This window comes from Phyllobates terribilis, unplaced genomic scaffold, assembly GCF_046119375.1.
Source record: "Phyllobates terribilis strain yellow unplaced genomic scaffold, ASM4611937v1 Scaffold_4__5_contigs__length_816908805, whole genome shotgun sequence".
In the NCBI taxonomy this organism is placed as follows: domain Eukaryota; kingdom Metazoa; phylum Chordata; class Amphibia; order Anura; family Dendrobatidae; genus Phyllobates; species Phyllobates terribilis.
This window is the reverse complement of record NW_027362764.1, coordinates 211,564,218-211,579,588: the sequence shown is the minus strand read 5'-3', so window position 1 is coordinate 211,579,588 and position 15,371 is coordinate 211,564,218. Positions and strand designations below refer to the sequence as shown.

General features: G+C 43.2%; 1 protein-coding gene across 1 annotated transcript in view; it reads right to left on the bottom strand.

Moving 5' to 3' along the window:
- ANO10 (anoctamin 10) overlaps nucleotides 1-15,371 on the bottom strand; it is a 353,685-nt gene that overhangs the window by 296,244 nt on the left and 42,070 nt on the right. Inside the window, exons 5-6 of the mRNA XM_073678048.1 lie at nucleotides 7,545-7,664; nucleotides 1,373-1,942 (exon numbers count right to left, since the gene is read on the bottom strand). Coding sequence (XP_073534149.1) covers nucleotides 1,373-1,942; nucleotides 7,545-7,664 — 690 coding nt within the window. The remainder of the gene's footprint in view (nucleotides 1-1,372; nucleotides 1,943-7,544; nucleotides 7,665-15,371) is intronic.

Here is a 15,371-nt window from a genome sequence, read left to right as displayed (position 1 = left end):
GCACCCATCTTGTGCACCAGTCTGGTAATATGCAGCACTTCAGCTTTCTTGCCTTCATGACTACTGCACATTATATATATAGTGACTAACAACGGGCAGTGTATACGTTTTGTGGCTATGTACTATATTCAGTGTCACTTGGCACCTTATCTTGACAAAAACCCTTGTTTACCTATATTATATACCCCAGTTTATGCTCTTAATTATTGCACATTAAGCACTAGAATGGATAAATAGTGGAAATTGCATACTATATAGCAACCAACATTAAAAAATGTGTAACAGGAGCATCAGACACATATAGTGTATAAAAAGCAACATGTTGCTGAGATGGTTTATAGCAAGATGATATATGCCAAGATGGTGTATAACAGGATAGTATATGACAAGAACCACAGGCACATACAGTGTATGTGAGTAAGAGGGGCAATGTGCAATAATTAAGAGAATAAACTGGGGTATATAATATAGGTAAACAAGGGTTTTTTCAAGCTAAGGTGCCAAGTGACACTGAATATAGTACATAGCCACAAAACGTATACACTGCCCGTTGTTAGTCACAATATATATATATATATATATATATAAATATAATATATATATATATATATATATATATATATATATATATATATATATATATATAATATATAATGTGCAGTAGTCATGAAGGCAAGAAAGCTGAAGTGCTGCATATTACCAGAGTGGTGCACAAGATGGGTGCGGCGCAAAGCCTGACGCACGTTTCGGACTGAGGGTCCTTCGTCCCATCTTGGCATATATCATCCTGCTATATATCATCTCAGCTACAGCAACATATTGCTTTATATACACTATATGTGTCTGATGCTCCTATTACACATTATTTAATGTTGGTTGCTATATAGTATGCATTTTCCACTATTTATCCATTCTAGTGCATATACAGAACCTGCCTTGTATGTGATCCCTATGTGTTTACTTATCTCTAATTTTTAATTCTATTATCCTTGTGACTTATTTTAGTGCGGGCACTCTTTTTGTATGTAGTGCCAACAAACCAATTATGAAATAAAGGTTTTTTTATCCTCTAAATAATACCTGCTCTTTAATATTTTTTGGACCTCATGTTCGGTGATTTTCTCATAGTTTGTTTCTATCTGAATGGTCTGCCATTTACTTGTCTAAACAGCAAACATACACGTCTATGATTCACACTGTGTATTCGGTTCTCACGTATTTATTCTGATCTGCTATGCTCAGTTGGTGTTTCTCGTGGAATTACCACGGAGTTTACACTAGACTGTGGACTGACCGCACAAATACACTGCTGAGTACTAAACTTTACCTAATATATTTACAATGTTTAATGCATTTCACACCAGTATCTTACCATAATTAGTGAGGAACTCTGCAGCATATCTGTAAATACGATTCATGACTTCAATCACAACTGCATAAATGATGCTTGGGACAAACAGCAGAAGGCTACTGAAGGTTGATTGTTGCTCATGGTCGTATGTTATGGCCCAGACCTCCAAGTCAAAGTAAATCATCATCACGTAAATTGCAAAATACAGGCTAAGGCACACAAAAGGCACAGAAACAAGATATATTCGTAACTGTCTCTTTAAGCTGGAGTAAGTAGGTTCTTTTTTCCCTGTCACAGGATTGATGCCCAGTACTCCATGAAAGCCAGGTCGGGGCTCCTCAAACTCCCTCTTCATTAGCAAAGTCCCCCATCGGTAGGTCATTGTTGAGCAGTATCGCTTCCATACCTCCAGGATAACCGTTGACCATACCAAATTAAATGTAGCAAAGATCACATATTTGTCGTAGTCCTCCCAGGCAAAAAAGTAATAAGGAATGCCAAGGAGAGCCATCGGAATTAGGGCCAAAGTGAAGTATTCTAAGAAGCCAAAGTATAATCCAATAGTATCTCCAAAGTAATGGCGGATTTTATCTGCAAACAGAAGGCAAGAAATGTATAAAAAAAATTAGTGCATGAATAAAAGGTCTGTGGTAACTTATGGAAAAGAATTGGAGGCGTTCATGTGCTAAAATGAGAGATGGTTTTTAGGCCCTTTTTTGTGTTCTTTGTATAAGGTAAACACATAGGTATACCAATAGGCAGATTATGAGGTCAATCTGGGCTACCGCCCAGTGCCCGGGGGGCCCATGGCCAGATTGTCCTCATTATAATATGTGCGCCGCCGGCGCCAATGCGGCGCACACCGGCAGGCAGAGGCAGGGGGGCCCCGGACCGCTCTCCCAGCAGCTGCGCAAGGCCGCTGCTTCTTCTTTGGCCGGGCCAGCACTGTACATGTTAACTTCCCTGTGTGCTGGCCCGGCCGCGTCAAAGCTAGGAGACACTGCCCTGTTCGCGGCCAGGTCTGCTAGTGTGACGTCACGCAGTGTGCGCCCGGCCTGCACTGCTGCACCGGAGGGGAGCTGGACGACGGGAGCCAAGCAGAGGGATGAGTGAGTGAGTGTGTGTGTGAACAGGCAGATATAATTGTGTGATGTCTGTTTATATGTATTTTTGTGTTTCAAATGTGTTTATGCGTGTATGTATATGTCTGTATATGTTTGTGTGTGTGCATGACTGCGTGCAGCCTCCCACTGTCTCTGGGGGGGGCAGCGTGTGCGGTCTCCCGCTGTATCTGGGGGGCACCGTGCGGCCTCCCGCTGTGTATAGATGGCTACGTGCGGCCTCCCGCTGTGTATAAATGGCTACGTGCGGCCTCCCGCTGTGTATAGATGGCTACGTGCGGCCTCCCGCTGTGTATAGATGGCTACGTGCGGCCTCCCGCTGTGCATAGATGGCTACGTGCGGCCTCCCGCTGTGCATAGATGGCTACGTGCGGCCTCCCGCTGTGCATAGATGGCTACGTGCGGCCTCCCGCTGTGCATAGATGGCTACGTGCGGCCTCCCGCTGTGCATAGATGGCTACGTGCGGCCTCCCGCTGTGCATAGATGGCTACGTGCGGCCTCCCGCTGTGCATAGATGGCTACGTGCGGCCTCCCGCTGTGCATAGATGGCTACGTGCGGCCTCCCGCTGTGCATAGATGGCTACGTGCGGCCTCCCGCTGTGCATAGATGGCTACGTGCGGCCTCCCGCTGTGCATAGATGGCTACGTGCGGCCTCCCGCTGTGCATAGATGGCTACGTGCGGCCTCCCGCTGTGCATAGATGGCTACGTGCGGCCTCCCGCTGTGCATAGATGGCTACGTGCGGCCTCCCGCTGTGCATAGATGGCTACGTGCGGCCTCCCGCTGTGCATAGATGGCTACGTGCGGCCTCCCGCTGTGCATAGATGGCTACGTGCGGCCTCCCGCTGTGCATAGATGGCTACGTGCGGCCTCCCGCTGTGCATAGATGGCTACGTGCGGCCTCCCGCTGTGCATAGATGGCTACGTGCGGCCTCCCGCTGTGCATAGATGGCTACGTGCGGCCTCCCGCTGTGCATAGATGGCTACGTGCGGCCTCCCGCTGTGCATAGATGGCTACGTGCGGCCTCCCGCTGTGCATAGATGGCTACGTGCGGCCTCCCGCTGTGCATAGATGGCTACGTGCGGCCTCCCGCTGTGCATAGATGGCTACGTGCGGCCTCCCGCTGTGCATAGATGGCTACGTGCGGCCTCCCGCTGTGCATAGATGGCTACGTGCGGCCTCCCGCTGTGCATAGATGGCTACGTGCGGCCTCCCGCTGTGCATAGATGGCTACGTGCGGCCTCCCGCTGTGCATAGATGGCTACGTGCGGCCTCCCGCTGTGCATAGATGGCTACGTGCGGCCTCCCGCTGTGCATAGATGGCTACGTGCGGCCTCCCGCTGTGCATAGATGGCTACGTGCGGCCTCCCGCTGTGTATAGATGGCTACGTGCGGCCTCCCGCTGTGTATAGATGGCTACGTGCGGCCTCCCGCTGTGTATAGATGGCTACGTGCGGCCTCCCGCTGTGTATAGATGGCTACGTGCGGCCTCCCGCTGTGTATAGATGGCTACGTGCGGCCTCCCGCTGTGTATAGATGGCTACGTGCGGCCTCCCGCTGTGTATAGATGGCTACGTGCGGCCTCCCGCTGTGTATAGATGGCTACGTGCGGCCTCCCGCTGTGTATAGATGGCTACGTGCGGCCTCCCGCTGTGTATAGATGGCTACGTGCGGCCTCCCGCTGTGTATAGATGGCTACGTGCGGCCTCCCGCTGTGTATAGATGGCTACGTGCGGCCTCCCGCTGTGTATAGATGGCTACGTGCGGCCTCCCGCTGTGTATAGATGGCTACGTGCGGCCTCCCGCTGTGTATAGATGGCTACGTGCGGCCTCCCGCTGTGTATAGATGGCTACGTGCGGCCTCCCGCTGTGTATAGATGGCTACGTGCGGCCTCCCGCTGTGTATAGATGGCTACGTGCGGCCTTCCGCTGTGTATAGATGGCTACGTGCGGCCTCCCGATGTGTATAGATGGCTATGTGCGGCCTTCCACTGTGTATAGATGGCTCCGTGCGGCCTTCCGCTGTGTATAGATGGCTACGTGCGGCCTCCCGATGTGTATAGATGGCTACTCATTTGTAAACCCGTTATTATCAGCTAGAGCTTTACAGCAGGGCACGAAAAATAACTGAACACAGAGCAGGACAGAAGCAGGAGAAAAAAAAACGTTCTACTCAGTCAGCCAAGGACAAGATTTTTTTTTCTCCGGCTGCAGCCCGGCTACACAGCTGAGTGAGCAGAACAGTTCTGCTTCTTCATGATGCTGCTCATCAGCCTTACAGTAGAGACACGTCTGGTGCAGTGTTTCCATCAGACTGCAACCCGTCCTGATGCGTGCCTAGGGTGCATTGCAGATTGAAATATCTGACAACGGCCACATGTTGATCACATGCTCAGAGAACTCTCAAGTTGCAGAGACTTGCTTGATTGGATATCTATGCTTTTAAACGTGATGTGGCAATAGTGATCAAAAGTTTACTTATCCATTGAGGATCTAGCAGACTGGCTGGTCTCTTCACCTTAAAGGGAATCAGTCACCAGGTTTTTATCCACATAATCTGTGAGCAGCATGATGTAGGGGCAAAGACCCGGATCCAGTGATGCGTCACTTACTGGGCTGCTTAATGTACTTTAAAAAAAAAATAATCACTTTTAAATCAGGAAGATATTATCACTAGAGGGCTAGTAAACCTGCTGCCATGTAGGTCTCCATACTCATGAGCTCTGTATATCCCCGCCCGATCCACTGACAGATGACTGGTAGCTTTCTGCCTATGCACAGTGTACACAGGAAGCTGACAATCAGCAGTGTGGGCGGGGTTATACACATCTGAGCATTCATAACTGGTAGATCTGCAGCAAAGAATACATGGATTTTATTGCAGCTGCAGCACACAGTAACACATCGCTGTAATCAAGGTCTCAGCACCTACATCATGCTACTCTCTGGTGGAATAGCAAAACCCTGGTGATAAATTCGGTTTAATTTATAGCCTATGTAGTTTTTGTATTTTTCCCCAACTAAACAAACTAAACAAATCCAAAGGCAGTAAAATGACATATGCATAAAAGCACGATCCATTCTTTAATTATATAAAGACTATGCTTTGAGGCATTAACAGCTGTCACTGATATCTTGGCTCCTATTAGCTCCCATTAGGCACACCCATGTGCGTGTTTGCTGAATTTCTGATGCACATTTAACACAGAAAATCTTCAACTAATTACACAAGCTGCAGAATAGAACTGCATTTTCTTGCATTTTCACTTGCCATGCAGGGAATGAAATCCTCAGCAAAATCTGCATCATAATCTTCTGCAAAAGTGGTAAATCATTTGTGGATTACTGCAGAGCTTGCTGCAGAATTACCGCAGACTTCACCACAGACATTTTAAGGGTAAACACTGTGATAAATTTCTTAAAAAGAATTGACATTCTGCAGATTGAAAATGTCAAATTTCATGCAGGAAACATTTGAAAAGTGAATGGTTCAGCCAACCATGTATCTTTTGCATAGACTGATGAGCTTTAATGGGCGTTGAATGGATCACTTTACCTAAGAAGGTGTTGAACAGGTTCTTTTGTCTCTTCCATCACACTGAGAAAAAGAATAATGCTACATTTTGAGCTATTATTTTTTTAAATAGAATCTGTCAGCAGGTTTTTCCTATGTATTCTGAGAGCACCATAATGTAGGAGCAGAGACCCTGACTACAGTGATATGTGACTTACTGGGCTGTGTTTTGCTGTTTCATTACAAACTGTTTTTATCAACAGATTATCACAACAGGACAATGGACTCCAGCCTGCTAGTCCAACCACACCCCCAGCACTGATTAGCAACTTTGTGTCACTATACAATGTACACAAAAAGCTGTGGTGTGGGCATGTTATACACAGCTCAACATCGGAGCGCTGCTAAATCTGCATCAGTGCTTCCATCAAAAATAAAACCTATTGGAAAAATATGCCCAAGCATGATTTTACAGAATTTTTCGAGTATGCTTGAAGTATAAGTCCTACTCCAAAAATAAGCCCTAGTTACAGTCAGGCTCAGCATTTGTGGTGATAGGCAAACTGGTCAATTGCCCAGGGCCCCACTCTCTTACGAGCCCTCAGCATTTCTATTTCGAGGTTAAAACTGCTTAATGACCTTTGATGACATCTCCATCATGTAAAAATGATGTCACCAAAAGCCTTTTAACTGCAGGAGTCTATGGGAACTAAAGGGGAGATAAGCTATGTAAGGCCAGTGCTACGAGGCAGAGGGAAAACTGGGCAATTTCTCAAGGCCCCTTCTCTCTTAGGAGTCCCCAGTATTTCTATTTTGAGGTTAAACCTGCTTAAGGACCTTTGGAGACATCACAGTCCATGATGTCACCAAAGGTCCTTAAACTGCACGAATCTGGTCCTTAAACTGCACGAATCTAAAGGAACTGAAGAGGGGGCAGGCTGGAAAGTACTGTATGTGCAGTGTGTGTGTATACATGTGTATGTGCAGTGTGTGTGTATACATGTGTATGTGCAGTGTGTGTGTATACATGTGTATGTGCAGTGTGTGTGTATACATGTGTATGTGCAGTGTGTGTGTATACATGTGTACGTGCAGTGTGTGTGTGTATACGTGTGTGTGTGTGTGTGTGTGTGTGTGTGTGTGTGTGTGTGTGTGTGTGTGTGTGTGTGTGATGACATGATTATATTTGAATAAATGTGGATTTTTTTGTTCAAGAATAAATATGGATTGCTGTTGGCTGAAAAAAAAAATATAAATAATAAAAAATAATAAAAGACCCTGTGATATTTTTGGAGAAACACAATATCATATCTATTATAACAGCTGACCCAATAAACTAAGTGATATATCGCTAGAATCAGGGCCTCTCTCCCTACCTCATGCTGATGTCTGAATATTTAGCAAAAACCTGTTGATGGATTCCTTTTTAATCTGCATGGGGCCAACGGAGAGTCTGACAATGCTCTTAAAATAGCCTATACAATCCTAGGGCAACTTCACAATATCTTCATAAGAGCTATAAAACATCAGGATAGAAAGAAGAAACGTGATCTCACCTATCGGCTGATAAGCGAATTTGATTTGGCGGTACCACTGGAAACTCAGTCGTTTCAATTCTTCCTTGTCATGTAGGGGAAATATCTGAATCAATACACCACTGGTCTGCATTCTCCTTACTAAATGACAGACATATAAAGCCTATTAACAGATTGTGCAACATTCCTATGAAGCGGAGAGTTACTACAGGTTTCATACAATTTACAATATTAGACAGTAAAACAGGTCACATATATGATAGGATAGTAAAGAAAAACAGGATTATTCATAGAGTAAAAGCAATAAAAATAGAATAATGCATTTACAAATCTAATCAACTTTTTATGAAAACAAATGAAGACACAGTGAATTACAACTCGAGGTGCTCATCAATAGGATGTCATTGTTAATTTTCAGTAAGTTCTGAGGTTATAACCATAAAACTATTTAACAAACCAATAAATACAAGGGGAAAAAAATTACAGAAACACCAGTATTTCTAGATATATTGATTAAAAAGATAGATTACATAGACAGGAGTTTTATGTGTAAAGAGACAACACAGGCCATGCAAGTTATTATAAAGGCTCCCTCAAGAAGGCAATGCCAGGCTGGGGACCTTGGCTGACACAGAGATAAAAGGAATCTGTCAGTAGGATATCACTCCAAACTGTTTATAAGTGCATGTAGCTCTTGCAAAGACAATTCCACCCATACCATTATTTAAATGGTGATTTTTCAATAGTGGAGGAACAGACTAGTTAGCTAGAGGTATGGATGGATTTTTCTTTATAAGTGAATGTGGCTCTTGCAAACAGTTTGGGGAGTGAAATCCAGCTAACAGGTTCCCTTCAAAGCATTATTCACGTACAGTTTCAAAATAAAATGCAGACCATCTGACCATTTACTAAACACATACAGAATCCCTTGCTACCAGGCTCTAGACCTACTGCCTAACACCTCAAAGCACAGCACGTTCCACATTAGTTATCATTCGTTATTATCTCTTGACAGGCACACAACTATCCAGTCTCTTTCACTTTCTGATTTCCGTTAGGGCAGGCAATCCCCCTCGAGTGACAGTTCTGGTTTATAGTAGAACTATAGCATTAGTATGAATAAAGCTCAGCACAAGCTCTGCTGTAACACATTCAGTCCTCAGTGGTTTGTTCTCAAGCCTACACAGTTATTATTGTATTTACACAGAGATAACACGGCATTTGAACAAGCACATGGCTTGGCTACCATAAGGTGAACTGCTCTAGAAGCTGCTGATGATGTGTGATGGTGACTTTGCAAGATTTAGAACAGCAGCTTGTCAGGAGCTGAGAGGAAAGGGGATAGAGGTGAGCAGCTAATTGTTGTATATAAATCAATGGGCTTAAGACAGGTTTTTTGATATTAGGAGTTAACCCCTCTCCTGGAATGTAACTGCTGCACACTCTCGGACAGGGTCTAGGAAGGCACTAGTGGCCAAGCTCCACGGAAACAGCTGTACACTATGTACGATAAAAGTTCTCATTGCAGGACAATGACAGCTGATAAAAAGTAAGTCAATTGAAAACTTGTATATTTTCAAGTTGTCTACATAACTAAAGAAATTTAATAACACGAGAATACAGCTTCAAAGCACATTCAGGCTCATAGTGGACTATTTTAAATAGATAGCCCAAGACAAAAACTGCCTGGTTGGAGTGAAAGCCCCAATTTACTCGCCCCACTCAAGCAACAAGTTACAAATTCAAATTACAAATTCTCTGCTAAATTTACACCACGGTTACCTAACTTGTCACCCTAGTAGCTGGGAAACCAGCACCACTCTAGCATAAATCGCATGGACTAGACACATCTATGGACAAGAGTGGGTTTATTTGACCCTTTTTCTAAGAAACTTTTTTTTTTTCTTTTAAACCACAGCTTAGCTGAATCATTTGAATTTAGAATCTGATTTTTGGACGTCCACGGAGTCCAGCAGGAGCCCTTTTTCTTGTACAAAATTTGTAATCTTGCAAGAAAAAAAAATTGAACAATTTAAGCAGTAAAAATATTCATGCAATTAATATATTATCATACGTGTACATCATTTTATAATTAGTTTGTTGCAGATTATTGGATAACTTAATATGAAAATTTATTTGTTAATTATCTTATCATAGACCCGAATGCAGTTGTTAGTTTAATTTTCTGCAGGTTCTATTCACAGGGATGCAGAAATTTCTATAAAAAAAATCTGTCTTTGTTGTAACTAACAGAGATTACAATTCTAATGAGAAGCGACTAAAAAGCAGCAAGAATATTGGAAGAAACGGCAGGCAGGTATGACCTTTACGTGCTGATTTACATACTTTAAGCTCAGCACTGAACATCTACTTTAACATTTTAAAGTTAAAAGGGGTAGTCTCCAAAAGACAGAGTCTATAAGTCGTCTTATGGCATATACAGTTATATGAAAAAGTTTGGGCACCCCTATTAATCTTAAGCTTAATGTTTTATAAAAATTGGTGTTTTTGCAACAGCTAGTTCAGTTTGATATATGTAATAACTGTTGGACACAGTAATGTTTCTGCCTTGAAATGAGGTTTATTGTACTAACATAAAATGTGCAATCTACATTCAAACAAAATTTGACAGGTGCATAAGTATGGGCACCCTTATCATTTTCTTGTTTTAAATACTCCTACCTACTTTTTACTGACTTACTAAAGCACTTTTTTTGGTTTTGTAACCTCATTGAGCTTTGAACTTCATAGCCAGGTGTATGCAATCATAAAAAGCTACTTAAAGTGGCCACTTGCAAGTTGTTCTCCTGTTTGAATCTCCTCTGAAGAGTGGCATCATGGGCTCCTCAAAACAACTGTCAAATGATCTGAAAACAAAGATTATTCAACATAGTTGTTCAGGGGAAGGATACAAAAAGCTGTCTCAGAGATTTAACCTGTCAGTTTCCACTGTGAGGAACATTGTAAGGAAATGGAAGAACACAGGGACAGTTCTTGTTAAGGCCAGAAGTGGCAGGCCAAGAAAAACATCAGAAAGGCAGAGAAGAAGAATGGTGAGATCAGTCAAGGACAATCCTCAGACCACCTCCAGAGAACTGCAGCATCAACTTGCCGCAGATGGTGTCACTGTGCATCGGTCAACTATACAACGCACTTTGCACAAGGAGAAGCTGTATGGGAGAGTGATACGAAAGAAGCCGTTTCTGCAAGCACGCCACAAACAGAGTCGGCTGAGGTATGCAAAAGCACATTTGGAGAAGCCAATTTCTTTTTGGAAGAAGGTCCTGTGGACTGATGAGACCAAGATTGAGTTGTTTGGTCATACAAAAAGGCGTTATGCATGGCGGCAAAAAAACACAGCATTCCAAGAAAAACACTTGCTACCCACAGTAAAATTTGGTGGAGGTTCCATCATGCTTTAGGGCTGTGTGGCCAATGCCGGCACCGGGAATCTTGCTAAAGTTGAGGGACGCATGGATTCCACTCCGTATCAGAAGATTCTTGACAATAATGTTCAAGAATCAGTGACAAAGTTGAAGTTACGCAGGGGATGGATCTTTCAGCAAGACAATGATCCAAAACACCGCTCCAAATCTACTCAGGCATTCATGCAGAGGAACAATTACAATGTTCTGGAATGGCCATCCCAGTCCCCAGACCTGAATATCATTTAACATCTGTGGGATCATTTGAAGAGGGCTGTCCATGCTCGGCGACCATCTTACTTAACTGAACTGGAATTGTTTTGTAAAGAGGAATGGTCAAAAATACCTTCATCCAGGATCCAGGAGATCATTAAAAGCTACAGGAAGCGACTAGAGGCTGTTATTTTTGCAAAAGGAGGATCTACTAAATATTAATGTCACTTTTCTGGTGAGGTGCCCATACTTATGCACCTGTCAAATTTTGTTTGAATGCAGATTGCACATTTTCTGTTAGTACAATAAACCTCATTTCAAGGCAGAAACATTACTGTGTCCAACAGTTATTACATATATCAAATTGAAATAGCTGTTGCAAAAACATCAATTTTTATAAAACATTAAGCTTAAGATAAATAGGGGTGCCCAAACTTTTTCATATAACTGTATATTATAGAGCAGGGCCCCGCTAAGAGCCATGGAGAAGAGCAGCAGCTCTAAACCAAGATGCCTCGAGCAACTCATGTATTACAATGTATCTGTAAAAGCATTATATAATATTACATTTGTATAGCCAACAGCTACTTCCCTGTCAAAACCTCCGCAGATGACAGCTGGAAGAAAAACACTGGTTTAACAGCAGCAATCAGGGAGGCATAGATGTAGTCTGGCCAGGCAAAAAGTCAAGAATGGCAGTAGTGTTCTGTCTACAAACCGATGGCCAGAACATCCCACCTGAACATCACCTAGTAATTCAGCAACATAATACAGAATGAAAATTAAAGGGAACCTGTCACCTCCAGAAATGCCATTTACCGGCAAATATAGTGGTGCTATGCAGGTAAGCAGTGCTTAATCATGTTAGTCTGCTATATTGGAGCAGCAGATAAATGGAGAAAATAAAGAATTCATTGGGGTGGGGATAGGAACAATGGATTAATATGGTGCCACCTGAAGGCTGTCGCTAAGAAAACATCTTGAGAAGGAAAAAAAAAACCCTGACTCCTCCCCATCAGGTTACACGGGGCAGCAGACACCTAGTTATTCAGTTAGAGGAAAAGCAGTTGGAGGAACAAAACATACAACGCCCCCATCCACAAAAAAAAGGAAATAATGAAGGCTACGAGAAAAAGAATTTTGATTCTGACCGTCAAATCTATTTCTTGGCCGCCTCCTTGGAGATGCAGGAAAAATGGGATGTCCTAAGGCTGGCCTTGGGATGAGAAAACTAATACCAGTACTGTAGAAGAAAGAATAGGAATCCTTCAAGTTACTACCCGAGTAACTGTCGTTTGTAGTACTCTTCTGCCAAGACTTGCATCCCTAGAAACAAAGGTAAGTGGTCCACAGAGCTGTGGACAGAAAACTAACAGCCCTATGAAATAGAGGAACAGACGCCTGGAGGCACAAGACCCAGGAGGCTTCTACCCCACGGGTACAAGGGCACACTAGATTAGGCCTATCTTGCTCATTGGCAAATTTAAACCAAAGAACAATGGTAGTCCTAGAGGCGATAGATATGACCTCTGCCAGAGTATACTGGGATGACTCACAAGCAGGGCTGTGGAGTTGGTAAGCCAAACCTCCAACTCCTCAATTTCCATGACACCGACTCCCTCATACATGGCTCATGTTTAAGTGATAAATTTACTGTAGCACAGATTCATCTCAGCTAAAAGTCTAGACCCTTCGATCAGGAATAGGACAGACATTTACAGGGCATTTCATAACTTTCCCAAATTCTTATGAAAAAATATTCCCAACAAACTGCATTGAACTACTGTACCCAATTTATTATATATTTTAGGAGTCGGAGTTGATCCATTTTATACTGACTCCACCAAAATGGGCTCCGACTCCGACTCCACAACTCCGACTCCACAGCCCTGTTCACAAGGCAACCAAAGGTCCAAATGGAGCTGTGAGAGACAGGTGATCTGTACAGATCTGAATGTAAGATTGTGTAAGAACCTCTTTGGGAGATCGGATGTAAAGTACCTAAAGTAAGGAGAGCAATCTCCTCATTAACTCGAAATGTGGAGAGCACACTAAGCTGAAAGGAGGGAGCTGAATGCCAGACCACTCTGTCCTGGAGAAGGAGAGAGACATGAAAGAAGCATCACTCCGGGCCTTGCCTGATGGAACAGAGATCACGGAGAGGAAAAAAATCATCCTGCCAAAACCGTAGGATGGAGAAATATCTCTGATCGGCTTAAAAGGAGAGGGCTGAAGGGCATCCAAAACAAGAGTGAAGTCCTCCAGATCCATGGGTACCAATATGGCGGCGAAGAGTTTGGCCGGGCCATGTGTACAGTCCTGACCTATGGCTTACAAGTCAAGTTCTGCTGGACCTGGATAGCTAAGGCAGGAACCTGACCCTTGGGAGTCAACACTGGCTAAAGATAGGCAAGTAAAAATTAGAAAGAAGAGGATATCACCATAGGAACGCTGCCGATAGCCCCTTGTTCTTAGGTGAGAACATTTCTAAATGTAATAGTAAAAACGTGATGTCTAAAGCCCTTGTTTCCTAATCCTAGGCAGACAAACCTAATCTGAATTGCCCGAAGCTTTTCGAATAACACTAAGCTAAACTTAAAGAAGCACCCCATTAATATATTGTAATCATCATTTTATATAGCACTGTGTACTTACAATTGCTAATTTTGCCTTTCTACCCAGATAATGCTTATCTTCTCTATTAGGTCTATGATATCAGGTGATTAAAAACACACTAGCTGAGTCTTATGCTCTGTGTGGAAAAAAGGAGTCTTTTTTCCCTGCATGAGTCATCGCTGCAAAAGTTATAGGCAAAGGGGAGGCGCGGGCAGCTGGGTCAGAAGTTGAAGAGGAGGATGACTCTTGCAGGGAAAAGAGACTTCCTGTTTTTATACAGAATTTAGAAGGAATCAGCTAGTCTGTTTTAATGACGTGATGTTACAGAACAAATGGAAAAGAGAAGCATTAAATGGATAGAAGGGGAGAATGAGCAATTGTAAGTATACAGTGCTTCTTTAATAAATGGGTGTGTCGGCCGCCCAGGTGTACCCCTGGAGGAGTCAGCTTTTTTTTCTAAGCTGCATTCTTATGGTCAGCGTCCAGGAGGCCGCATGGTTCAAGTGTCCCACAATAAAGTTACAAAGACATGAAGTTATATCTTCCCTGCAGCCACTTGCTTCAAATCATCAGTGAGTGTTTGCAGTCTCTGCTCACTACACAGAGTGCTGTAATCAACCTCTGACACACTGATTGACAGACTGCAGGGGATAGATTATAGCAGGTTCACTGTATAGTAAGCCATCACGGTAACAGCTCCCTGCACCACACCAATTACTGGAAGCTAGTTGCTGCAGTGAGAATGTAACTTCATTTTTTCCCTGTAGCCGCTGTTCCAGTAAGTCTTCCAGCCATGATTTAAATGCTTTTTACCTGCAGATCATCACTATATCTGCAGGTAAATAGTTTTTCCCTTTAAATGAAGTGAATGAGAAGCTAGTTGGCATATGACTGGACATATACAATTCATATATTTGCGGTCAAGTGACTGCCCACTGGAAATAGAGGGGAATCCGGACAGTGAGCACATTGCACACTGTCATGATTCAGCAATCTGAAGTTACATAAAATTACTGCAGGAAGTTATGCTGAGTCCGGATAACCCCTTTAACAAGAATGAGATTACATAGCTCAGCTTTGAGATAAGATTCTGCTTTCCAGAAAGGTGGAAGCAGAGTATTATTCATGGGTGTGTCCGCTATGCTGCAGTGACACCTAGTGAAGACATGCAATAATGTCAGACAACTTGTATTTCCAGAAATAAGCAAGATTTACACAATGGTTCATAAAATCAGCCCATGGCAACATGAGTCATCCACAGGCACATAAGCAATGCCGGGCTGTGCACCTGGGCAAATAAACTCCTTTAATAAAGCACATACAACTCGACAGATCGGAAAGGCAGACGCTTTATCGACACAGTCATTCTTATAGCTTACTAAAAAAAAAAAAAAAAAAAAAAAAAGGATTGTAATAAAATAAATCCCAATTACTTCCGCAGCTATAGATGTAAAATCAATGTCATGTAGCCAGAAATGTTGTGTGAACAATTTAGAACTGTTCAAAATGGCAGCAGTTATTTATTGCCCTCATCAGCCATCATCAATATGTCTATAGTGTGTGCATGCTACTACTTATCCATCGCTGTCGTCTG